The sequence below is a fragment of the Myxocyprinus asiaticus genome, chromosome 2, assembly GCF_019703515.2.
Source record: "Myxocyprinus asiaticus isolate MX2 ecotype Aquarium Trade chromosome 2, UBuf_Myxa_2, whole genome shotgun sequence".
Classification (NCBI taxonomy): Eukaryota; Metazoa; Chordata; class Actinopteri; order Cypriniformes; family Catostomidae; genus Myxocyprinus; species Myxocyprinus asiaticus.
In genome coordinates, this window is record NC_059345.1 from 19,112,559 (window position 1) to 19,139,350 (window position 26,792).

Consider the following 26,792-nt stretch of genomic DNA (forward strand, 5'->3'; position numbering starts at 1 on the left):
TGTGCGAGGGAGAGTGTCTGCGCACTCTCACAGCCGGGTGGGCCGTCTGAAGGTCACGGGTCACTGGCCCGCCCAACTTCCATCAAGGAGAACAAAGCCACCCCCAGCCCAATGAAAGAGCAGGTTGAAGCTGGGCTCAAGTCCAAGGGTCCTAGCTCTCACCAGGGGCTGCTATACGTAAAGAAATAAATAATGAAATAATAATCAAATCCTTAGCCGCCTGGAAAGCCAGTCATGTGGGAACTGTCGGCATGCCCATATTCGGTTCCTCCCATGAAGCTTGAATGAAGATCCGCCCCCCTTTTCACGTTCCTCTCTTTTTCCCTATCACTTTGAAGTCTGCTTACTTTTGTTCTGTACATAACTCAAACTGATTTTTGTGAAACAGCTAATTTGTATGCCTTTCCAGTGACATTCAGAAGTCTTCACAAGGAGCTGGCAGAGAGGTCAAACCAAACAGACATCTGAAGAAGGGGCCAAGGTATGACTAAGCTAAAACATATAATAAGAGACCTTTGAATAATTGTTACTGTGTGCAAATTTGCGCACAATGGGGGATTAAGGGCTGGCCGGACAAAATCACTCAGAGAATAGGAAGTTGGGGGTGGGGCTTTTTGTGGTTTTCCTGCCTTAATCACTTACTCTCAACATGACGACCATGTAGAGTGAGCAGACAGATTCAATAGATGGACAAATATTTGCTCTGGTTTTGTTCCTAGGCTTGAATGTTCTTCAGTTCAAACTTTCACAGGGAGGTACAAGAATTGTTCCAAAGTAGAGAAATTTCAAAATTCAATTTGAATGAGCATGATTTTCTTTCTTTTTTTTTTTTTTTTTTGGCTTTAATTTAAAAATCCAGATTTTTGGGACATTTCACCAACCTTCCATTTTAATGATAGTTTATGCCATTTGAACATTCATAAATGCTCTATTGCCCCTTGTTTATCATCCTTGCTCTTGTGCTAGGATGATGACAAATGTACTGCTATGTTTTCTGTGGGAGCTGATATGTAATGTCTCTTCTATTTTTTTTATAGGATTAAATGGTATTTGAATGCTCAAACTGGATGTCCCACTGCTGGTCCTGACTGTGAACCCCCACCCAACACTGTGAAATGTCTTAAATTAATCCAGGATACTGAAAGTAGTGTGATCTTTTTTCATCCCCTTGTTCTTCGTCATTTAGAAGACTTCGGTAAAAAAAGAGTGGGACACAATGATTTCCTTCTGGTTTGTCTCAAACACAGACAGACTGCCTATGGAGCGAGACTATCTCAAAGAGTGCTGACTATGAACATGAATGGCATTTGTGTCAGGCCCAGCATTTGGGGTGGTGTTAAAGTAAAGGAGACACTGCTCAAAAAACGTTTTATATCAAATGAAATCTGTCTGAGAGTAAAATACTGTGCCCCCCAAAAGTATTTGTCCACTTAAAACACAAGTGTTTTTTTATGAATGTCTTTGCATTAGATCAGGGCTGGTCAACCCATTAGGCGACACAGGCGAGCGCCTAAGGCAGCATCACATCGGGGGCGCCGATCTACCGAGCCAATAAGTATGTGTTCAATCTATGTCGAACAAAATGCGCCCTGTGTGTTCCGATGATGTGTTGTGGTGCCCCACACGGAACAATTAGACCGTGTACTACATGCCTTACTACCATACTACTCTTACTGTTTCTGTTATACCTGTATTTGGCAAAAACAGTGAGAGTAGTATGGATAGTATGGCATTGTGAACACAGCCATAGAATTGTCAGGGTTCGTGAATCGAAGTGATGCCCGATGCGTGAATTAATCAGTCTTTTGAGTCGGTTCTTCTCAATGAATTTGTCTAACGTGCGGGCTGAATCGCTTGAAGCTCTTTGTCATGCAGTAAAAGAGTAACGGGATGCTTTAGAAGACAGAGAACAAAAACAACACTGAATGAAGTGAATATTTACTTACAGTTCATTGAAACAAAACTTGCAGCTGCATTCAATCATTTGCCAGTGATGAAGATCATGTGTGAGTGCAGCCTGTGAACGATTGTCTACTGCAGGTAAAGATACTTTCTTAATAAAAGTGTATCAAAACACTTACATTACATTAAAGCGCTTAAAAGTACCAAAACCAAACCAATTCCATGTTTTTTGGACATGTTCTTTGGAGTAGCCTTCCATATAAATACCATGATATAGGCCTACTGTATATAATACAAATACCAAGGTCTTACCATATTGTACCATCACCGTACCATGATACTGCCACAGCAGGCTTTTGAGAAAGGTAACTTTGATAAACTTCATCTTGTGCTGTGTAATGTGAAAAGGTGACAATATGTTTTTAGTCCATTCATTAATGCTACACAATATATATAGGCTACTAAAGAAACTGTTCAAATGATGCACCTAAAATCACCAGAAATGAATGCTTTGGTGCTGTTTTTACAAAATGAATAAATAAAATAAATTAATGTAAACCCCTCTAGAACATCCTTGTACAATAGATTGTGTACTTGATGTGCCCCAGACTCTCCAGTAATGATGAAAGCCTATAAATGTGCCTGCTGTGAAATATACTGTACAATGTGCATAGATCTTTAGGGCAGTGTGCCTTTTATTTTTTTTATTTTTTTGTTTTTTTATATCTTAGACCACTTGACATGGTTTATGTGCACTTTACATTAAAGGGGTCATGAACTGAGAAATCAAAATTCCCTTGATCTTTTGACATATAAGAGGTCATTATACTATTAAAACTTCCTGTAAGTTTCAGAACTCAAAACTTTCTCATTAGTCTAAAAACAGCTTATATTGAAGCCAATCTGCCAAAACAACAGGATGTGGAATGTGCCACTTTATTAAGTAATAGTGTGGCTAAACACTGCCTCCGCAGAAGAAGATCAATGCCTGCTTCTACATCACTGCCTGTTTAGCCCTGCCCACTGATTCACGCATGTAGTAGGTAAATAACGAGAAAGGCAAACACAGGTCTACACAGAAACCAAACGATAAAGATGGCTCCGAAGACAACAAGACGCTGTGCATTGTCAAGTTGTGGAAAAACACAGTCTTTGCATTGCCTTCCTTCTGATCCCAACATTATGAAAGAGTGAATGAACTTTATTTATAATGAAATTCCAGACCGTGTCAGTAAGAACTTGGTCCTTTGTTCATTTCATTTAACCGCGGATTCGTTTACAAACAAGGCACAATTCGATGCAGGATTTTCAGAAAGATTGAAACTAAAAGACGATGCTGTGCCAACTATATTGGATCTGACAGTAATGTCGCACCACACAAGTGTGAGTAACTGTTTTTATTACGTGGTCACTATTGCTTTGTCTGTTATTACAGATTGTTTGATATGTACTGAGTATTTATGTGTTTTTAACCTAAATCACAGCAGTGTCCATCTATGAAGGATGTAGGATTTTTAAATATGCAAAACTGTTAGCCAATCATACCAGTGGGCGTTTACTTCCAAGTCTACAATCCGCCACGCCTATTCAAACGGTGTGTTACGATGAGGGGGGTCAAAACAGGACAGATAATAGCCTATTACTTCTAAATTATGATGTTTTTTGATGTAAAAATCTTGATAACATTATAAGTGGACCTCAGAGAACAGTACAAAATAAAAAAAGGCAGTTCATGACCCCTTTAAAGTTATTCCTATAGGGGCCTGGGTAGCTCAGTGAGTATTGAATCTGACTACCACCCCTGGAGTCGAGAGTTCGAATCCAGGGCACACTGAGTGACTCCAGCCAGGTCTCCTAAGCAACCAAATTGGCCCAGTTGCTAGGGAGGGTAGAGTCACATGGGGTAACCTCCTCATGGTTAATATAATGTGGTTCTCACTCTCGGTGGGGCACGTGGTAAGTTTTGTGTGGATGCTTCGGAGAATAGCGTGGGCCTCCACACACGCTCCGTCTCTGCGGAAATGCGCTCAACAAGCCACGTGATAAGATGTGTGGATTGATGGTCTCAGATGCGGAGGCAACTGAGATTTGTCCACTACGCTACCACAGTTCTTAGAGCGCATTGGGAATTGGGCATTCCAAATTGGGGAGAATAGGGGAGAAAAAAAAACATTTATTCCTATATATAGTGATACCCATTTATGATGTTGATTTAAGAAACCATAACACGCAGTTGCATATTTCTTCCCAACATTGTTATAATTAATGTTTTGCTAGTTTGGGTTTATACACATTAGGATGTATTATGTGGTAATTTGTACTTTTTTTGTGTAAAAAGTAATACATAGCTCTCTAATAATTTTGGGGTAATCATTTTAGATTGCAATTGCATTGAAAAACATTTTACAAAAAGAAGCTTGTTAGGTTTAACGACGACGTTTTTGTTCAATGTTACAATAAAAAAAATAAAATAAAAAAAAATATATATATATAAGCTTTTGAGAATAAAGTCATAACATTTTGAGAATAAAGTTGTAATGTTCGAAGAATAATCTCATAATAGGCAAATATAGTCAAAGCTTTGCAAATACAGTCGTAACATTTTGAGATTAAAATAGTAATATTTTGACAATAAAGTCAAAGCATTATGAGATTAATATATTAATATTATGAGATTAACATTGTAATATTACAAGATTAAGTAATAATATTTTGAGAATAAAGTAAAAATGACAAGAATAGTCGTTGCATTATGAGATTTAAGTTGTAATATTATGAGAATAAAGTCGTAACATTACGAGATTAAAAGAAGTTCCTAAACATAAATTTGGGAGGAGCGAGCCCATCTAATCTTTCAATTAACAGCCAGGGTATATAAGCAGCTGTTTATCTCTGTTCGGTCTCGGCTGTTTCCAGCATTTGGCCCTGCCCACCCATGACAGATCCATGCGATGTCCTATTACTCCACTTGAAGCATTCATCCTCCTTATCAGATAAGCTATTTTATCACAATCATTATGTTTTTCAACGGAAGCTGCCACAGCAGCTCACTGTTTGCATACATCGTGATAATGGTGGCTGCCACTTTAACTTTGGTTTTCTACCCTGCCTTTCTTCATTTTGAATCATTACTTGCTGAAGCAGATCCTATTGCGTTGAGGCTGCCTCCGCAAGACCAGCCACTGCTTCGCCGTATACCAGTGCTACCGCTTTATATGGCCGTGCACAGGTCCTTTCATCTTAACTTATTCCCATGCGCTTGATTGTTTTAATCCTGTTCTAGTGCACAGGTGGTTCCTCTTAGCTTAACTGCGGCACTTCAGCTGTCTCCTCTCTCTCACTCTCTCGCAACTCCTGAGAAAACTCCTCATGCACTGGAGCTTGAAGAGCCCAGTGTGAAAGCTGGAGGAGCTTAACACGCAGTGCCAGCAAAAGCCTGGGCTCTGATTTCCTGGGGGGTAGGGCGGAGTATCTCCTCACAAAACTATTGCAATTCAGATGCATCACCCATGCAAGACGTATATTGGCGGACATACTCCTAAGGAGTGAATGGCCACAAGTGAATCCTTCAATAATGATCGCAAGTCCATTTCCCCTGCATTTCCGTATGTAGTGCAGAGCTAAAGCACTTTTATTTCTCAGATCATTTTATGCTGTTGTTCACATTGTTTCTAAAGCTGTATTTCCCAGCAAGACCATTTCTCTTTCATTTCCATATGCATTGCAGAGCTTCAGCTCTTTTATTTCTCAAATAATTTTATGCTGTTGTTCACATTGTTTCTAAAGCTGTATTTCCCAGGAAGACCATTTCCTCCTGCATTTCCATATGCAGTGCAGAGCTGCAGCTCTCTTTATTCCTAGATAATTTTATGCTGTTGGTCATATTATTGTTTCTAAATGTCACTAATATGTATTTTGTCTTCTCTCTAGACTTATGTCCCCAAACCGTCAACCACATGCTTTCCCCTCAAATGTTATTAGCAGTCTGAAGTTTTCCCTCTACCGGCGCAAGTTCAGCCCACACTCCAGTGGGCATGGAGCTAACTTTTCACAGATTATTTCATATTTCACAGGGTTGTGAAATGTCTTCCTAGAATAAGTTTCACCTAAATATGACTATTTTGTCTTTTCAACAGTAACGCCTGAAATTGCGCTATTCGTAGGGGTTTCAGCAATATTACTTCCAGCAGGTCTCTGCGAGCACCCATTTAAATTCTTCCCACTGGACTGTATGCAGGTTTTCCTCTCGCTTTCTCTATCTAGGTGTCTTTCCAAGACTTCACCGTTACCTCAGAGGAGCCAAAAGATGGCAAACATTTTAGTTGTTAGAAAGCACAACTGCGGTGCTCCCGCTATTGGCTCAAAACATCCCTAAGCAGCACAAATGTGCGACTAAACCTCCCACTACACCGCAAAACATTGCAAATGCGCTGTCCAAATGCCGCAACAGTGTCAACTATCGGGCCATGCGACAAACTCCCATGACACTGCAAAGTAGCACAAATGTGCTGTCCAGGTGCCGCAACTGCAGAACCTTTCAGGCCATGCCACTAAGCCTCCCACAACAACGCAACCTTTGGCATGTTTTCCCCTTATTAAAAGTCTAGGGGCGTAGCTCATAAATATATACCCATTACAAACTGCAATTCAGCAAGGTTCTTTACTCTGCGCCACCCGCCATTGGAATGCAGTGTGGGCTCTCGCGTTCGGACACAGTGTGAGCCTACACAATTTGGCCACAGATTCTCCTGTTTGAATCACAGTGTGGGCCCTTCCGTTCAAACGCTATGCAGGCTTTCCCGTTTGAATTGCAGGGTGGGTTCTCCCGTTCTAATGTAGTGTGTGCCTCAGCGCATTGGTCGCAGGCTCTCCCATTCGAATCGCAAAGTGGGCCCTCCCGTTCGATCACAATGCAGGCTCTCCCGTTTGAATCGCAGGGTGGGATCTCCCATTCAAATGCAGTGTGAGATTTCATGTCATTCATTCCGTAGGCTCTCCCGCCAGAAACACAGTATGAGCTCTCCCGTACAAGTGCAGTAATCTTAAGAGCCTTTTAGCATTTCCCGTTAGCCTTTGCATTGGCATTTCTTTCGCTCATGGTTAAAATGAGTCTTTTGCTTTCCTTACAGGCATGTATAAATGTAATAAATCTACGTGTACCTCACTTGATACTGCTACAGCAGTGCCCCACTTGATACTGTGCCACAGCACCCACCTACGCTCGATACTGCCACAGCAGTATCCCTTTCGAATATTGATACTGCCGCAGTAGTGCCCCGTCATGACAAACATAATAAAGTTATGTATTCTTAACTAACCTTTTGCTTCCCTTACAGGTGTATATAAATGTACATATTCCTAACTAACTTTAAACTCTGCCCCCACAGGAGGCCCACATTACTCTACTGCCACAGCAGTGTTTTAGCATGCTTCCGCTGAGGCCCTTTGTCTTCGCTACACAGCAGATGTAACGAGCATTACAGCTGCAGTCACCATCTCCTCCTGTTCATTTCAAGCAACATGTTTCCCTGTCTCTGGGTAGACCATTAAGTGAGGCTACATCCGCAATCCATCTGATCTGACAGTATACCTATGGTACAACTCCCTATGGTCATACACAGTTCCTTTAATCTAAACCTTCCACCTGGATTGGGCCCTCCGTAAACTGGCTGATCAAAGTCAGAAGCATTCTGAGATTAAAATAGTAATATTATGAGATTAACATTGTAACATTACAAGATTAAAGTAGTAATATTTTGAGATTAAAGTTGTAGCATTACAAGATTATAGTAACAATATTTTGAGAATAAAGTAAAAATGACAAGAATAGTTGTAGCATTATGTGATTTAAGTCAAAATATTATGAGAATCAAGTCGTAACATTATGAGATTAAAGTAGTAATATTTTGAGATTAAAGTCATAACATTATGAGATAAAATAACAATATTTTGAGAATAAAGTAAAAATTACAAGAATAGTTGTAGCATTATGAGATTTAAGTCAAAATATTTTGAGGATAATGTTGTAACATTAATCTTTAATCTCTTTATTCTCATAACATTACTACTTTAATCTCATTATGCTACAATTTTATTCTCAAATCATTACAATTTATAATCTCACAATGCTATGACTTTATTCTTGTAATTTTTACTTTACTCTCAAAAATTATTTCCCTGTTCAGTATCATCACTGAATACGCAAATGCGATTACTTCCTGGTTTCAATGTGGGATCCAAACCGCTGTCTAGGAGATGACGCTTGTCGGTGAGTCGACATAATATGCCCAATCTTAAGGTACCAGAACTCTCAGAATCATGTTGGAGCTCCAGTTGTCGGGTGAAATGTCCACAGATGGGCACCAAAAGTGAGTTGTTTCTAGTTGTAAAGTATGTAATACAGTGAAGAGTAATGCATATTTTATGACCTCTACCCCCAAACCCCAACCCTAAACCTAACCGTCACTGGAGAAAAAATTTAAACTTAGAGGGAAAATGGAACCTCCAAATTGCGCTCATCACTGATTATACAAACTCAGTTACTTCCTGGTTCTAACGCAGAACGAGAACTTAGCTGACACAATGTGCTTCAGGTCCCAGCACTGGAGAAGGTAAACACACTTGAACCAATGTAAAAATGTCTGTTAGAGATGCCGCTTGTCAGTAACTCGGCATATTGAGTGGATGGGGGGACAACTGGACTTTTTGTCCCAAGCCCAGTCTTGAGGGTGGCCCGGACTGAAGGGGGTGTCCACAAAAAGGCTATTCCATATTGTAGAGCACATCTAAATGCGTTCAGCGGAAGACACGGATATATATATATACATGTATATATATATATATATCTGTGTCTTCCGCTGAACGCATTTAGATGTGCTCTACAATATAGAATAGCCTTTTTGAAATTAAGTTAATAGTATTTAGACACTTTCTGGTTGTCAGACTTAATTCCATAGTTATGTCCATAGTTATGATGAACAAAACCTATTGTTTCTCTTCTTGGGCACCTGTCTGAACTTGAGGGGAAATTACTTCATACATCCTCTAACAATGTCCTTGGGACCAGGTGGCTAGAAGTAATTGCAAAATGGCAAAGAAAATAAGTTAATTCTGAGGAAAGTTCTAGCATAATTTGTTTGCAGATGCCACTTGTTTTGTTAATTTGTTATCTGTTCTAATGCAATTACATTATAAGTGTCTTAAGTGTACAAATACTTTATAAGGTAACTGAATATGATAGTCATTTATTGGTAGCCGATTTTTGACAAAGAGCAAAAGACTTTTCTGTGTGTTAACAGATAGATTGTACCAAAAGAAAAGCTGTTTGTCTTAAAATTACGCTTGGGATATATATTTTTTTATTTTATATTTTATATTTTTTATATTTTTATTTTTTTTTGTCCTTAAACCCATCAAAGCTGTGGCATGTATTGCTGTGGTTCTTTTAATTGGCTATTGCCACATATTTAAGAAGTAATGAACAGGTGTTAAGTGGGAGGGACAGCATGACATGGATTATAAAGAACCCCCACCACCCCATCTCTCACACTTTTCTTTACTTCTGTAGTTCTTATGGGCACTTTCTCACTCTATATTTGTACATCAGCCAAATAATCCTATTTGTCATGCAAGATCAGGGTATTGTATTGAATTTTCGTGCACATGATACTTTTCTATGATTCAGAAACCAGATTTTACTGGTAATTCTGCCCAGCTAAAGATTAAAGTTCAGAATGACCCCTATTATTACTGCTTCATATGCCATTTAAAAGGGAAAATTAATATATTATAATATAGCACATTTTACAGCTTTTCATCTCTATATTGCTTGCTTGCTATTATACTGTATATGCTTACGTGTGTGTATATAGATATGCTACCTGTCAAAAGTCACACCTACTCATTCTTAAATATTGCTATTGCCTGTAGTATAAAAGATTTTAAAAAATCATCAAAACTACTGTACATAATATAACACAAGTGTAAGTATGGGAATTATAAAGTGACCAAAAATTGCAACAAAAATCAAAACTTTCTAGCTTCTTCAAAGTCGCCACCCTTTGAACTGATAACAGCTTTGCACACTCTGGTCACTGGCTCCACCAATTCAATAGATAGGCCCACCACTTGGGTTAAATAATAAATAAATATTTTTTGTTTTGTTTTGCAAAGAAATGTGAAAGTATGTACAATTCATATTTGTCTACATAATAAGTTCAAGCATGTATAAGCCTTCAGATCAAAAGTTTCTTTCTTCAGAAAAGGTTTTAAATGGATAGTTCACCCCAAAATTACAATTCTCTAATCATTTACTCACCATCATGCTATCCCAGATGTGAATGACTTTCTTTCTTCTACTAAACACAAAGAATATCTTAGAAGAATAGAAGAATAAAATTAGGAGAATATCTCAGCTTTGTAGGTCCATACAATACAATTGAATGGTGACCAGAACTCCAAAAGTTCCAAAAAATTGGCACAGTCAGCATAAAAGTAATCCATACGACTCCAGTGATTTAATCAATGTCTTCTGAAGCAATCCATTTGGATTTGTGTGAGAACAGAACAAAATTTGTCTCCTTTTTCACAGTACTTCTTTTCATTTCAGTCAGCTGGATCACTTAAGAACACATTAATAAAAAAAAACACTGGAGTATATGGATTACTTTTATGCTGCCTTTATCTCCTTTTTGGAGCTTTTGGAGTTCTGATCAACATTCACTTGCATTGTATGGACCTACAGAGCTGAGTTATTCTTCTAAAAATCTTTGTTTGTGTTCTGCAGAAGAAAGTAGGCCTAAGTCATATCTCATTCATTAATTGTGAACTATCCAACTTGATGCATGTTTATGTAAAGGTTTGTGCACATCTAAACCCCATCAAGCTCTTGGAACAACTGTAGAAGAGTCCAGTGCAGGATGTTGGATTCAGAGCCAGCTGCTCTCCCATGAACCGTGTGGAATGATGCTAAGTGAAGTAGCTTAGCTGTAAGCCTGTTAGAGATGTGCTCACACTTCCCATCCCTTGGCCTGTGTGAATCACTGAACAAAAGAGGCTTTGTAGAGCCCAAGTCCGAAATGGGACAGCATAGCTTAACAGTACAGGCATTTGAGGCATTTACTCATCTGGTTAAATGGAAAATCAAATAAAATCCTGCCATCCTTTTGTTCCAAACCCATATAACTTCCTTTATTCTGTGGAGATGTTTGGCAGAATATTAGGGTTTGACCTCAGTCAAATAAAGAAAGTCATATTCACCAAGGTGCATTAATTTGATCAAAAATCACAGTAAGGACATTTATAATGTTACAAATGTCTTTCTATTTCAAATAAATGCTGTTCTATCAGGAAGACTCGCAGACTTGAGTGAAATTTAATATGACATTTATTTGATGGATATAAAACAGAAATGTAATGTCTCTCTTTGGCGTAAGCCCTGACTGGCGGTCCGAAGAAGTTGTACTCAGAACCATCATATCCTGCCGGAGATAGGAGGCAGGGGCGAGGAGTCTACCCCCGTGTAGGACGGGACTCACCTGGGGGAGGTGGGGTGGTGGAGGTTGCCGTGTTAGCACACTGAAATGCAATGTGATAGATTGTGAGCAGACATATAAAGCAATGGCTTACATGTGATTGACTAGGAGTTACCTAGCTAATGGTGCGTTGATGTACAGCTGCTAGTTTTCCCGTTAGAACTATGCTGCGTTTACATTTCTTTGAACTCTCTCCTCAGTAAAGAGTCATTGCAGCAATGATAACTGTTCAGACCTCAGGCAATCTGCTTCTCATGGACAGACTTTTCCGCTAAACTTAAATTCATTCATCCATAAGTCTTTTCTAATCTTTTATCATCCCATATTTATGTTCTTTTACCCATTCTACTCTGGGCCGTCCACTTCTCTCTGTCCTGGATTTAGATCTAGTTTGTTTTCTTCTTTTAAGACAGTAATGCATAAAATAGCCTTCATCTCTCAAAAGAAGAATAGACAGATGAGTTTCTAGAGAAATGTTTGTTTTTGGTCATTTTTAAAACCTAAATTTGACTTGCAAGTGTACGGTGACTTGCAAAAAATGCAAAAGTCCTGAACACTTAAGCATCCAAAAAAAAAAAAAAAAAAAAGAAACACTGTATTGTGATTTCCACACTTCATTAAGCAGCACAACTGTGATTTCTCATGGATTATGTAGCACAGTGGCTTCTTAGTACACTAGAGAAATGGCTGATGAAAAAAGGGTCTGGGCCATCACTGGTAAAAATTGAATTTTATATTTACAATATATTATAAAAATACACAATTTACAATATTACTTTTTTCATGCTTTAAAAAAAAAAAAAAAAATGTTGTAGTTTCGATCAATTAACTGCTGAATCAGTGAACAGGAGCACCAGTTTATTCCAGAATTGTAAAAATGGCTTAATGATTCCAAACTTTTGAAAGGTAGTGTAAAATATATTAATGCTACTATAAAATAGGCTTCACTTTCATGCAAATTATACATTTTAAATTATTATTTTTACGAGGGCGTGCTAGTGCTTGCCAGGGCCAGTTGCATTCCCATTGTCACTTCCGGGGCTTTCTCAGGGCCAAAGGCCATGCCGATAACCCTTGGTCCAAAGAAGGCCATCTGGGGATTGAGGTCAATGTCAAAGGCGGAGTTTTGCTGAGTCATGTCAGAGGTTTCAGCACCAAGATACTCATTTCCAAATTTTTCATATCTATACCAGCTAACCTTAACAGATCAATGGAGAATGGAGAATCGTCAGTACTGGTCAGTAGACGAAATCAGGGCTCTTCTGAATATTTAGGCTGATGAAAATGTGCATTGTCAGATCGACACCATCTGCTGAACGAAGATTTAAGTATACTGTCGCCAAACTTGCCAAGTTGTGTATCCAGCGCACAACGGTATCGGTTCAGGAAAAATAACAAAAAATTGGGGGCACAGTACAAATCCGTGTGCATTTCCAGGGCTAGCTTGTCTCCAGAGTCTCATACCTCAGCTTGAGTTTCCCTCTTGCTTGTGAATTAGGCAGGGTGTGAGATGTTGGCACCAGGGCTGGTTTTAAGGCAATGCTGCGGGGCTATTGGCCCAATGGTGGGAATGCAGATTAATTTTGGTCTTGTGGCTCAAGGTCCAAGGCTTTTGGCCCTGGCTGACCAGTTGATAGCCCTGGGTCGTACTGGCTTGATAGTGGAAAAGCGGCCAATAATTTGATTTGAGAGTGAATAATGACTTCAATTTCAGTCTGTTCATCATTAAAAGTGATTGTATGTCTTTAGAAGACTTGGAATATGACACATGAGTCACATGGACCCCTTTTATGACACTTGGTGCTTTTTTTAAGCTTGAATATAAGTCACTATCAACTGCTATTATATGGAAATCAGCTATTGCTAATTTTTTTAAAAATATCTCCTTTTGTATTCTGCAGAAAAAATAAATTTGGACTCACTTTATATTAGGTGTCTTTAACTACTATTTACTAACATTATACTACATACAATACAATGTATTTATTATGTAACTACATGTTGTTCTGCAAAAATTCTCACAAAATTCACATTTGCTGCTTTTGAGGTTTAGGTGGGTTAGAGGTTAGGGTAAGGGTTGGGGATAAGGTTACTACTGTAACTACAGATGTAATTAAATGCATGTATTTTAAATGAAAGTACAATGCAACAACACATATTTATATAACAAGTACACTGTAGCAAATGCTTAATTACGTAGTAGTTAAAGACAACGAATATAAAGTAGGTCCAGAAAGTCATATGTTTGGAACAACATGAGGGTAAGTAAATAATGACAGTATTTTCACTTTTGGGTGAACTATTCCTTTAACATTATTAACAACTATATTCTTTGGGAGATCATGAAATCCTTTTGTCCAAAGAGCAGATTGCATCCTCCTGAATCAAACATTCAGTTGAGGGCTAGCAGTTCCCCAAACAACAATCTTAACATTCAAAATTGGTCGGATTTCACCGCAGAAATCGAGGAATATCTGCTTTAAAGGTAATGCCTTTGGGATGCCTCCACAACTGTAAAGGAATTCTGATGCTTCTTGTCTTCCAAAGCTTCAGTGCACACTTCACCTTAGGTTGCCTTTGAGGATTACATTTTGTATAAACAGAATTTTTGGAGCACTACTAAGCAAACATCTATAATCCTTAACCCAATTTAATAAAGACAGATACCCCCTTCCGATAAAAGGCAACTACAGCTGACACCAAGCTACTTTAGGAATGGCAACGTTTTGGAGCGCCTCCCGATTTCATTGTAAGACCACCCACACTGGCAAACATAAAAAGCTTGAAAGCACTGTTCCTGTCCTTAGTATGAGATCACAGCTCTGAACCCAGGCTAACTAATATATTAATAAACCATGTTCATGAACTTTTCCCCTTGTGCTGTTGCTTTTACATCCAGAGTAGGAGGGTAAAATAATATATACCTTTTGCTAGTGGAAAAAAATAAGTTAAGGTTTTAGACTGCACATATTTTTTCACACAAATTACCAACATGTTATCCAATAAACTTGGATGAAACTCACCATTATTTTTCAAGTAATATACTTTTTCTATCTTTTGCATTTAGTATATTTTTATGTGACATACTTCTTGCAAGCTATCTAGGTCAATTAACAAAAGCAATTATTTTCTGTCAATTTAATGGCATGGATAAAATGTTCACTCGCCAGTAACTGCACATCAATATCAAATCAATTTTGAATTTATATTACGATCAAGAGCTTTCGATTGGAAGCAGGTCAGTGCCTTCCAAGAAAGCAGATAAAGGTAAGATGATTTTTTTTTTTTATATCACATATAAAGTTTATATACACATAAACATTATACGATGATAACTAAACTAAAAGCTCTTTGGGCTGAGAAACTGAATCTGAGAAAATAAACAAAAATAAAGTGTACAAAGCATGATTTCATTCAGAAAAACAAATCAAAACAAATTCCAAAATGTCTTTTTTTTTTTTTTCTTCTGAAAACTGTATACACTACACATAGTGCCAATTATTCAGTCTGCCCTCTCATCCCTCCACCACCCTCGGGTTTCCCAAAATATCTATATGTCCAGAAGACTGGCTAATCGGATTCAACATTATAAAAATAATGAAATTGAAAGATATTACTCTTGTTCTATGCAGAGTTTGTGGGCTATAGCTCAACTGCACAATCTGCTTAATTCGGCCTCAATTAATTAATTCAGTTATTTTAAAAACATCAATCAATTGACCTGAAAAGTCAAGTTCGATACTTTTGATTTCCTCAGTTTAACAAATAACTACCAAGCTACAGTTAAAGAGTAAGCACTTGGCTTGTTCCCATTGGTTTGAGGACAACAAATAAAGTCTTGGGATTTGTGGTCCCCAGAAAAAATAAATAACATTGAAGATTCAACAATACACATTTCTATTCAAAACTTTAAGTGAAACATTTGGGTCAGAGGTCACTGGTTTTTGTTGAAGATATATCCTGCCTTCTTTTTCATAATATCATTAATTATTGACATATCAACAATTTACTGTTGATACCGACTAGAAATAATTAGCTGACAATCTGCAGTTCATTGAATAATAGGGCTGAAAGTCATCCTCACGGTTCATATCAAAGTACAGCTTGTTCTAAAACCATTCATTTTACCTGATATACAACATTAAAGATAAAAAACAAACAAAAAAAAAAAAAAAAACAGTTTTCCACAGCACCAAAATCTGATCAATAAAAACAGTGAAAGAAACTCTCATCTTTTCACATTTAAAGTGAAAAAATGATTTACCAAAACTTCTGATGTTCCTTTACCATTCCGTACCAATGAGATGATTGTTCCCAAGTGCTTGCACAAGTTTAATATCATTTGCTCTAACACACACACACACACACACTTGAAACTCATACTCAATAAATAGACAATGTGGTAAGGCAGTGTTGAAACATGCATTTGTCACAAAAAAACAAAACACAAAAAAAAAAAAAATCTATCAAACATTCATACATAATAACAATATACACAATTGTATTTTGTTTTAGACCAAGAATTTTTGTTTTGTTTTGGCAATGCTGGATTATCAAGGCGTTTTGGGTGAAGTCCTGGTTGACCATAAGAACCTCCAGACTCAAGTCATAATGTTTTGTCAAATTCTGAGGCATACAGAGAAACCAGCGGAGCTCTTGGAAGAAATAACATCCTTTCCATTGCCTTATAAGTTTTTATGCAAGAGAAAAACAAAACGATGTCAAAAAGGAGGTCTGATTGTCCTCCTCATTGCAGCCAGCTGCACAAGTCTTCAAGATGATCCAGAAGTCGCCAGGTAGCTTTGCAGCTTCCGAACTGTGGTTTTGTCCAGAGAGCAGAGATCAAAATCAAACGTTGTGTTTGTGATGTGAAAGTGTCCTGTTTCTTCAATGAGGTTTACAATCTGAAGGAAGAACAGAGAGAGAAAAAAAAAAAAAAAGATCATGAGGGGGCCAAGCAGCAAACATTAAATGATTTAGTGTTGTTTGCTAATGCAATCATGACTATTACTATTACTCATACATAAGGTTAGGGATTGATTTAGGGGCAGGGTTAAGGTTAGGGTTAGCCTTATGGGTAGGGTTTCTTTGGGAGTCCAAATAAACACAATAAACAGTGTATGAATGTCGCTTGTGAGTCTAATGAGACCTACACGACCACCCAGAACACACTGGCAACCGCATGACAACATGCTAACAGCCAACCAGAACATCATGGCGGTGAGTTTTGCCAAAGTCCATTTAAGGAAAGACAGGTCACTCAGCGGCCATGTCCGTAATACTCTTTTCTCTGGATACAAGTACAGCTCTTATCTACTTGAATGGAACAGAACTCTCCAAAGCATTTGGTCAAGATTACGAGCTGATAACATATTTCAAAATCAGCAATAAAATCTTAAACAAACAGATCATAAACTGTGCGTCTTTGGCTCACATCATGAAAAAAAATAAAAATAAATAAAAAAATAAAAAAAATAAAAAAGCTATTTTTCAGGCCGGTCCAGCTACTGCACATGAACGTTATCGATGAAAGCTGACAGATGATGTCACTATCAAAAAGGTGATTGGCTCTTTTAACTGACGAGACTTCCATTCATAGAGCTGCCAAATTCAGTGCTATGATTCTCCCATTCATAAGTACTGTATATCAGTGACCTGTCTCACCCTATACCCATCACTGGTTTTGTATTGGAAATTTAGTTTATTTGGTTACTCTTCATCTCAAAATGCAAGGCAAAAAATGTATCATTGAGTATGTTTACACACACCAATCCACTGATTACTCCCAAAAATCAGCTTATTTAAAAAATCTGACAAAGCGAAAAAAACAGTGTTTACATGAGATTTGAAATAATCGCGTTATTCTCTGCTTTTGATGTCAACTGTGAAGAGACATGCGCTCAACCCATGTGCACATTGGATAAGCCGGTGAGAACACCGGTAAAGGTGATGGGCAATAATCTACCCGTGTCGACCGGTTTATTCATACGCTGATCATGACCTTTCATTTATGACTTGGGTTATATATAGATGTCCCAACACTTTTCTTCTCCTTTGCATCTATACAATGCTTCATTGAGAACACCCCACACCCCCCCCCACATCACACCCCCGCTTTTCCACCAAATCAGTCTGTTATTGGTTCCAGCCCTCGCTGGTTCAGAAGGGGACTGCATTGGTGATTACAGATAGAGGGGGGTGTAGAGTGGCCACGTAGATTAAACTGTGGAGTAATGGGACCCAAACCTGATCCGTTTCACATTACAAAGCAAAACCTGCATATGGAAGGAATTTCTTCCGTTTCACCTGAATGCGGGCCAGAAACATAGGGAGACCCAGAGGCCTGTTATGACATTTTAGATAGAACTCAGCTGTTTCATTGCCCATACTGCTATCTGGAGAAAAAATTAGTGCCATTTTTAAATTTTTCATATGTTGATGTGGACAAAAGGCAGTAAAAAGTTTGTTTCACAGACAATTTTTCGTGGCAGGCTATCAACAAATAAAGCTCACCAGTGACAAACTAATTTTCTAATTAGCAGTTTTTGAAGGAGAAAGGGAAATCATGGAAGGTAATCAATGCCATATCTTATGGCTGAGGAAGTGGAATGTTTGCAAAACTCTCAATGATTAGCTTGATTAAGATGTAAGTTTGCAATGTTTGGACCTCATTTGGGCTGTCTTCTAGACTAAACCACGGCAGGCTTTGCAACAGAAGGGCACAGTAAACCCTTGGAACGAAAGAAGTACTGTTCTGTCAAAGCAAATAGGCCTCAAAGAACATAATCAAAAGAATTATAAGCCACAAATATTTTACCTGGCTAGCACAAGGGGTGGGGGGACCTACTGTTACCAGTATGATTTATTACACCAAGATATCCATTGACATGTTAATGCTGTGGGTAATATCTTGAAACTTTACAGGTTTCTAAACTTTAAGGTGAAGTGCTCCATGATCTCAGCTTCCTTGGAGGGGGAATTTGAGTGTCCTCGGCTCACGTTCCCTCATAAAGGTCATTATATGTTAATGGGATATAACTCTACTGCTCACGTGCATGTGTTCTTCCCTGCAACCATCTGGAAAGGAATCATCTGACTGTACATGTTCACTCATTCTTTACCTGCTGTAATATGTGCCTCTCCCGTAGTGTCATTAGCCTTCTGTGAAGCTCAACTAGTTCATCCAAGTATGCCTGCGGTAATAGACATTACATTAATCAATAGAAAAAGAGATGTAATTCAGATTGATCAATAATACTTTGGCTAAAAGTAGCATGTCTAAAAATGGTCTGGTTTCCTACTCTGGTTTCAAAATGGTCTTAGCAAAAATTTGTATTTTACTACAATCAATTTGTGCTTTACTCCACCACTTTTGCTGATGATTTTCAGAACATTTGCATTTATATGCCATTTTTATAATTTATTGCCTGCTCTGAGGGTGTTTTTAAGGGGGGTGGGGGGCACAAAAAAACAAAACAACGAGGGTCAAGGGTTTGGTATAATTTTAATTAAAACCTTTCACATTTTTAATGATATAGATTATGATAAATTCTGAGACTCTCAGCCTAAGAATCCGCTGAAAAAAAAATATATACTTCAGCAAAACCTTTTTTCTTATTTTTCTTAATTTACATTATATATCTCAGAGCAATCAAAAGTAGGGTTACAAAAACAATTTATTAGTGTCTAAAAACATCAAGGGTCCAAAACCTTTCCAAACAAATAAAACACAATAACTGTTCCTTTAGAACTAAACTTCAGGTTTAATCAGACATGATTTTAGTTTCAGAGAATGTTTCATTATGTGCCATTTGAGTCATCGAGTCTGTGTCGTGTACTTGGCGCCATCCTCTGGTGGCCATATGTAATTAGAGTGATTGATCACATGAATCTCTGCCCAAATATGGAGGACTATCATCACTGGTTGGAGCAATCTGATTCAAATCAGATTGGTTTAGCGTTCCATGATGCTTTAGCATTTCCGATGGAAAGCTAGTGTGTTTGTAGCCAGATAGCAAATTGCCAGATAGCCAGATGCTGTGTGCACATTGTGCTTTGTGTTTGTTATCTAATGACCTTTGCATCCGATTACTTTGTGTGGGGGCTCGTTTTAAAGATACTCACCTCCTCTAATTAATGTTATTTGATATTTCATGTTCTGTTTATTTTTGTGAAGTTATAAGTTTATATTTAGATAATTGTTTTTGTTTCTTGCGGGCCCATTCGAGCTTAAAGTGTTAATCAGTATAAAACCAGTAACACAAAACCAGAATATAATGCAACATAAATGCAATTCATTTATTAAGGCCTAAATTTAAGAAATCTTTTTTTTTTTTTTTTTGTATACTATAACCCCTTTAAAAACATCATAAAAAATTTTTAACAAAAATTAAATACAACTGCTTACCTTGTCAAAATCAATGTTTTTATTTTTGTCTGCCTTTGCTTGTTTCATGGGACTCTTTCCTTCTAGTATCTGCAAAATGTTTCATTATATTTAAAATTAATTACAATTATAACATCAACACTGGTCTTTGTATTTCCAGTTTAAAGTGCACATACACCATTAATCAGGCAATTCTATAGTAGTTCTCAATTCATTGTCCTTTCTTTTCTTCCAAATATGACTGAGAAGAGTTGATGAAGAACAGATCAAAATCACAACTACAGAAATTATTGAGAGGAATATGGTAATTTCAACTAACCTGGCTATTGGTAGCTTTCAGTAGAGGTGGGGGGTCATTATGGGGTAGTGGTGAAGAGGTAGAGCTGTTTTCACTGTTGCTGCCATCACTTAAACTCACCCTATAAATATATGACATTCACCAGTTATTAGTCCCATATGAGCATCTACTGAACATGTCAGCTTAAAATACTGGAATGGACTTTTTTGGATATCTGGTTAAAAAATTTTTTTTCGGTATCTGATATTCAATGTTCTCTGCGACAAATAACAAGTTCACTGTGTCTTTTTGCTGAAAGAAATAAAACAGATTTTACTCTATTATCAGTTATGTGGCGGTGCCAATTACAAACAGGAATAATGTTTTTCAAAGACTTTCACCTGCGGTGGCGATGTGTCATTTGCATGTGTAATGGTCGCTCCAAGTCTGAGTCCATGTCATTACCATCCTCCTCTTCTGATTCCTCTTCATTTTCATCTGAGTGCAAATCTGGGATTACCGTCCGTAAAGGACCCAGCACTACGTGTGGATAAAAGGGAGAATGGCAAATGTCAACAAAAGCAATGCTTTCTCTTGTGTGAAAGAAATTCAGTCAAGTGTGTCCAGATTTGTGTATATATTGACAACCACAGTCCAAGTTCATTAATGTAAGTAAATTAAACTTTTGCATTAGCATTGCATTAAAAATTTAACATACTTCTTGAAACTGAGGCAACTGCCAATATGGGCTCTTTCTTGAAAGTCGCTGTGATCAGATCTGTGTAAACATAATGTCAATGTAATAAGGATTCTGCTTATTAAAATTAAGGGTTCAGGAAGCCTCAATGAATTTTAGTTCTGTCTAGCTGTGTCTCTGACACACTGACCCATAATATGCATCTTTAACCGAGCCAAAAACAACAAAATGTAGTGAATGCTGGGGAGGATACCTTGCCGTTTTTGTGTGCGTCCAAAGCCTGAGCTTGAACTGGAACTGGAGCTGGCTGGGCTGGGTTGATCAGACTAAGAAAGGAGGAGAAATACTATTATGAACAACGGTACCAACACCAAACTGTGAGATGCATACTTAAACAGTTCACACAAACAATAACAAAATTTGGTCTTTTTCCTCACACAAAGGATTTTCTTCAAAATTCCACAGAAGGAAATCATACAGTTTTGGAACGACATGTAAATTGGGTTGTAAATGATATTTAAAAAAATAATATTTTTTTGGGGGTATACTATTCCTTTAATGAGTTTAGCCATGAGATTATGAGGGAAATCTGCAATACAAGACTTCCTACCACCTGCTGTTTCACAGTATAAAGTGAATCACATGCCATTATCACAATCAAAAAGACATTTGCAACACATTGCACATTATTGCTTTATTTCCCCTCATGATACAAAGTTAGGTTTGTAGCATTATAATTGCAAATCCATCTGAGCAGCTTGATTCACACTCTTCAAATGCCATATGTAATACAAGATTACATCTAAATCGGCCTGTGAGGTCTTTTGACACCTAGCAACATTGGTTTAATACAGACACTGAAAAAGAACCAAATGTAGTTACTTATGTGGCCATTTCCATGATCTTCTGCTTCACACTAGAGGCTTTAATATGTCCTAGTGTCACTTCCCTACTATAAATCACTGGGTTCCACCTCCACAAACCTAATGGAGGCTGATATATGATGGCACACATCCCTTTGGGGCAATATTCACACTAAACCTTCCTACTCACACGTCTCCATTCTTTGAGTTCAAAAAAGATATAGAAAGTTAAATATTCACTAATGCTGTGAGTCGATTAAAATTTTTAAATTGCAATTAATTGCAGATTTTGAAAGTGATAAAATTTTACTCTTTATATATACTTTTCCTGTCAAAATGCATTTATTCTCTTCTTAGGAAAGAAAACAAAACAATATGTAACAATAATGTTTTATTCACATTTTCCAAACAAAGCCTTGTATAGTATAAAGATAGAAATGTACTAAAACTGCACCAATTCAAGTAACATTCAAAGTTTCCCAAATTTCAAGTGGGAGTTTGACTGACTGAAAGAACTAGTCGTCACAAGTTGCGTATTCACTGCAATGCGTATTAAATCTCTTAAACTCTCATCCTCACCAATATCTATCAGCTGGCAGACTGTGGCTATCCGCTTTGTTACAGCAATCGTGAAGCCGCGTTCATGATTAATTCAGGGCATCAACTCTATTGTCACATATTGCTTTGAACTTCACATGAAAAGTGCTACAGATGCCTTGTTCTGCTTTTAGCGCTGGCACTGCACACAAATGATACATAATCAGACTATTTTTGTGATATTTAAGAATTGGTGTGCTTCTGTGGTAATTAAATTGTGCCCTACAGAGGTTGCAAAGCACTTGATTTTTGTCACAAGTCCCATCTGGGTTGATTTTGTACAACAAATAGCGTTAAGAGGTCCTTTCCCCATCACTTGATCACTGATTCAGAATAGCTGTGTGTTTGTTTGTGGTATGCATCAGTGTAAAGCTCTGCGTATACTTCCAATTTAATGCGAACGCTCAGCATCTGCGTACTGTCGAACAGGGGTGGACTGGGACTAAAAAGTGGCCCTGGACATTCTGGTCCAGAGTTGCCCACCAAACCCGGCCCGCAACACCACACCATAACACACCGGCTCATTGATTTCATTTTCCAGCTCAATTTCAAGTTGGAAAAAAAAAAAAAAAAAAAAAAAAAAGACATTTCTATTGAATGCTTGTCAAGACAATGAACCCCACCAGTGCAAAAATTGTCATAATTGTAAAATGTATAAAACCACTGTAAATGTGATGAGTGGATTTTTTAGAGAAAGCACTAAAATAAGCACTTTATTGCTCAGACAAATAACTTTTTTATAATAATAATATATTATATATGTATATATAGCTATAAAAGATCATAAAATGTTGTTTAAAATAGTTAGATGAAGAAAGTGACAAACAGCAGGACACTGATGACAATACCTAAAATTTCTTGTAAATTACTCGCATAACTGTGTAAATGTTTATTTAAAAAAAAAAAAAAAAAAAAAAACAATCAATGAAAACAAATTTGGCCAGAAACTTTACATATATAAATATACAAATATAAATATATGTAAAACAAAATAAACATACCTCTTAAAGTGTAGAACTTTACAGATATTTTGCAGATGAATGGCTCATTTTTTCACTTTATGAGAGTTTGTTGCATCTTTATATCTGCAGTGTTTTAATTCCTTCCCCAGATAATTCTTGAGAAAAAATGAAAAGCCCTATGGCTTTGACAAGTGCTGTTTCTGCTATCCTTTAAACAAAGTGAGCCTCAAAGACTCAATTACCTACAAAGTAATATTTTTCATGACTTATTTTGGGCATTTTTATCAGTTGTGAGCATTATTCAGCAAGCCGCACTTCAGCTCCCTGCAGTATGAAGAAATTATGCAAATGACTATGTACTGCTTATAGCTTTACTGTATGCAGATTTTATATACGCTGCTGTTATTGTATTTGTTGTAACTTGCAGTTATTTGTCATTTTGTGATTATTCAGAGCTCATCTTACACTTAATATATTGTCTTTGGTTGCCACCATTATTGTGATTTGTATATCAAATGATGATATCCACTCGAGGTACAGAGTTAATGGCTGTGTCTCATTTGGAAGGATGTGTCCCCCAGAGGTCGCATTTGTCAGCCGCATACGTCATCAAGGCTGCCTCGTTTCAGAAAAGCGAGTAGGACACTTCGAATTCAGCCTTCGAATGCGACCTTCTTTCACAGGAATTCGGAGGATGCATGAGGTGTATCCTTCGTGGGCACTCATAACCCACAATTCTTTGCTTCAACAGAAATGTCTAAAAAAAAAAAAATGGCACCAATTTGCCTGAAAATATGATGTTCAAACACAAGTAATATTAATTCCCAAGTTGAAGTACCTCAGTAGATGGTTGCAGAGTATATACTATGTACAATTATATTGATATAATTAAAATAAAAGTATTAGACTAAAAGTACACCTGTAAAATCTATTTTCTTTTCTCTTTACATCATTATAACTCTCATAAAATGTACCTCATACATTCCCTTCCAGAGGGACTTTGTTCCATTGTCACTCAAAGCACTCGTGCTTGTTTAAGAGTGGCGTGCTGTCATAGCAACCATGTTATGTTGCGTTTCCGTTTGTCCTACGAAGGTTTAAACGAGGCTTGTTAAAAGGAGGACGATCTGTATACTGCAGCCTTCAAAGGATGCGTCCTACCTAGCATGTAGCCTTCCAAATGAGACACAGCCCATGTTCACATACGGAAATGTGCTACGATGTGTAATTTCAAAATAAAAGTAATTTCAGTTTTTCAAAATAAAAGACATTTTATGAGCTTTACCTTACATAGTTTTTTGAATATTCACTCCGTAATGGGGTCCACACGAGCATGTTGGAGCCCAGGGCGGCCGCCTAAATATCGCCAGTAGGACGGGCTGGTACTTGCGCAGCAAGGGGCTGGCCCAAATTACCCAGCGGCCCCAGGGAAAATGCCCAGTGCTCCCGATGCCAGTCAGCCCCTGCTGTCAAATGCCAGCCTGTTAAAAGTATACCCCATATAACTATGCACACAAGCACATACACAGGCGGTTGACGCATGCATGCTACCACTGCTATGAGACACCGGATCTTCTCTTCAGGAGTTTGAGTCAGGACCCATAAAGATGTCTTTATATTCATTCAGACTCGAGTTATATAAATGCAGGTACCTCCAGACCTCTCTTGACTTGCTTTTACCTTCATCTCCTGATGTTCTAGCACTTCTTCGTGACAGCAATGGCTCAAAATGAAAGTGTTGCCACCTTGTGAACCCACTAATTAGTGAAAATAACTCCAGGCGCATGCGCATTCTGCGCGTTCAAAGATGCACTGTTATATTCAGCGTTCACACATTCTGCTGATGACGAGATTTGTCTCACACGTCCCTTTTTGTCTGAGCGAAGCATACTTTGTCTGGGGATTTTCAAGTCCACACCGCAAAGGTTCTGCCCTACTCCAACCAGTGTTCAGAACTCAGACGGAGTTGAATAAAATCTCAGAATATAATGTCAAATTAGTAAATGTGTTAATCATGTTAAAGAACAAACGTGTTAAACATTTAAAATTAATCGCATGTTAATTTTGACAGCTTTAATATTTACACAATACGACATTATCAGAGCAAACAATGTTGCTAAAAGACACACATTTTAACGTAAGAAATTTTTAGTTAAAGGGATAGTTCACCCAAAAATAAATATTTTATTTACTTACCCTAATGTTGTTCAAACCTCAAACCCGTATGACTTTCTTCCATGGAAATCAAAAAGCGATATTAGGCAGAATGACAGCTAAAGTCACCATTCACTTTCAATTTCTGGAAAAAAAAGGCAGCTTAACATTTCCTTTTGTGTTTTACGGAAGAAAGAAATGGGTTTGGAAAAATATGAAGGTGAGTAAATAATGACAATTTTCATTTTTGGGTGAATCATCCTTTTAAGCAGTGACGTCTTTAGCTATCTTTAATGGCGAAAAGACTTCACAGAACCCAAGTAGTAAATGAAAACAAAAGCGAAGGGTATGTATGATACTTATTCAGTTAGTAAGTCCATCAGGACTGGCTTAAACTAGATTTAGTGGAGGCCTTTTTAAACTGTTGCATTTGTAGATTAATTGTTGAGGATGCCACAATTTACGAGGCATCTTTAAACTCATGGGCAATATATCACTACAGACTGAAGCATCTCAGAACAATGGGACTGTGATTAATTTGATCCTATGGAGGCAAAGGAGCAGATGTGTTTTTAAAGGGCCCCTATTTGCTTTTAGAAACACATGCGCCATGTTTACTGAAAATACCATCAAAATGTAACTAGTCAAAATTTGCGCTCATGTGCTGCATGAGCAGTTTTCCTTGTTAAAGCCGAGACATTTGTTTAGAGAAGAATTTTTACCTAATGGTAGTGTTGGGTTAGAGTCCACCTTAGTCAAGTCCGAGTCAAGTCTGAATCTTTAAACAATCGAGTCCAAGTTGAGTCCGAGTCCATAACAGGCAGAGTCTGAGTCCGAATTAATCTGTTCATGAATCTGAATTTAAACTGTAACCGTAAACTCGACATCAATATTTTAAGCTTATTTTAAACTTCACAACTAAGAAAAACAGTTTGTCAATATAAATGTAACAAAAAAACACCTCTATATTTTATGATTTAGTTCCCTGCTGAACAAACTTCAAAGTGGTTTCAGAATGAAAGCATATGCTTTAGGTGTATGAAGACAAAACTGTCCTTCAGCACACTTCTTATTGCGTTCTGTTGACATTTTAATTATTTGTTGCTCCACTCAAACATAAACTAAAGAAAGTGAAAGCTGCATTAGTTATTATGTTTCAAATTTTAATTTGGTTTTTATTTCTACTTCATTTTCAATTTGTTCTTTCAGTTTAATTTACTTTTATCTAAAATGATCCCTATCTAAAGAAATAATAGTCTATACAGAGATTTCTTTCTGAATCTTTTTTCTCTATCTGCTGACTGGTTTGTGAAAATATATACAAATGAGTTAACACAGTAGTACTTAGCACTCGCTGAGAAGTTACATCTCACGATTTGACTACAAATGCTACATCGAAAAACACTGGAAAAGACCACTGC

General features: G+C 37.5%; 1 protein-coding gene across 2 annotated transcripts in view; it reads right to left on the reverse strand.

Annotated features, from left to right (window-relative positions):
* Positions 1 to 14,524: 14,524 nt before the first annotated feature.
* Positions 14,525 to 26,792, reverse strand: part of mllt3 (MLLT3 super elongation complex subunit) — a 74,464-nt gene continuing 62,196 nt past the window's right edge. Inside the window, exons 8-14 of one of the 2 annotated variants that reach the window (XM_051649972.1) lie at positions 21,049 to 21,121; positions 20,817 to 20,876; positions 20,500 to 20,638; positions 20,141 to 20,240; positions 19,843 to 19,911; positions 18,557 to 18,628; positions 14,525 to 16,339 (exon numbers count right to left, since the gene is read on the reverse strand). In XM_051649972.1, the coding sequence (XP_051505932.1) occupies positions 16,208 to 16,339; positions 18,557 to 18,628; positions 19,843 to 19,911; positions 20,141 to 20,240; positions 20,500 to 20,638; positions 20,817 to 20,876; positions 21,049 to 21,121 (645 nt within the window). In that variant the 3' untranslated portion in view covers positions 14,525 to 16,207. The remainder of the gene's footprint in view (positions 16,340 to 18,556; positions 18,629 to 19,842; positions 19,912 to 20,140; positions 20,241 to 20,499; positions 20,639 to 20,816; positions 20,877 to 21,048; positions 21,122 to 26,792) is intronic. The other variant, XM_051649978.1, reaches the window with a different exon arrangement.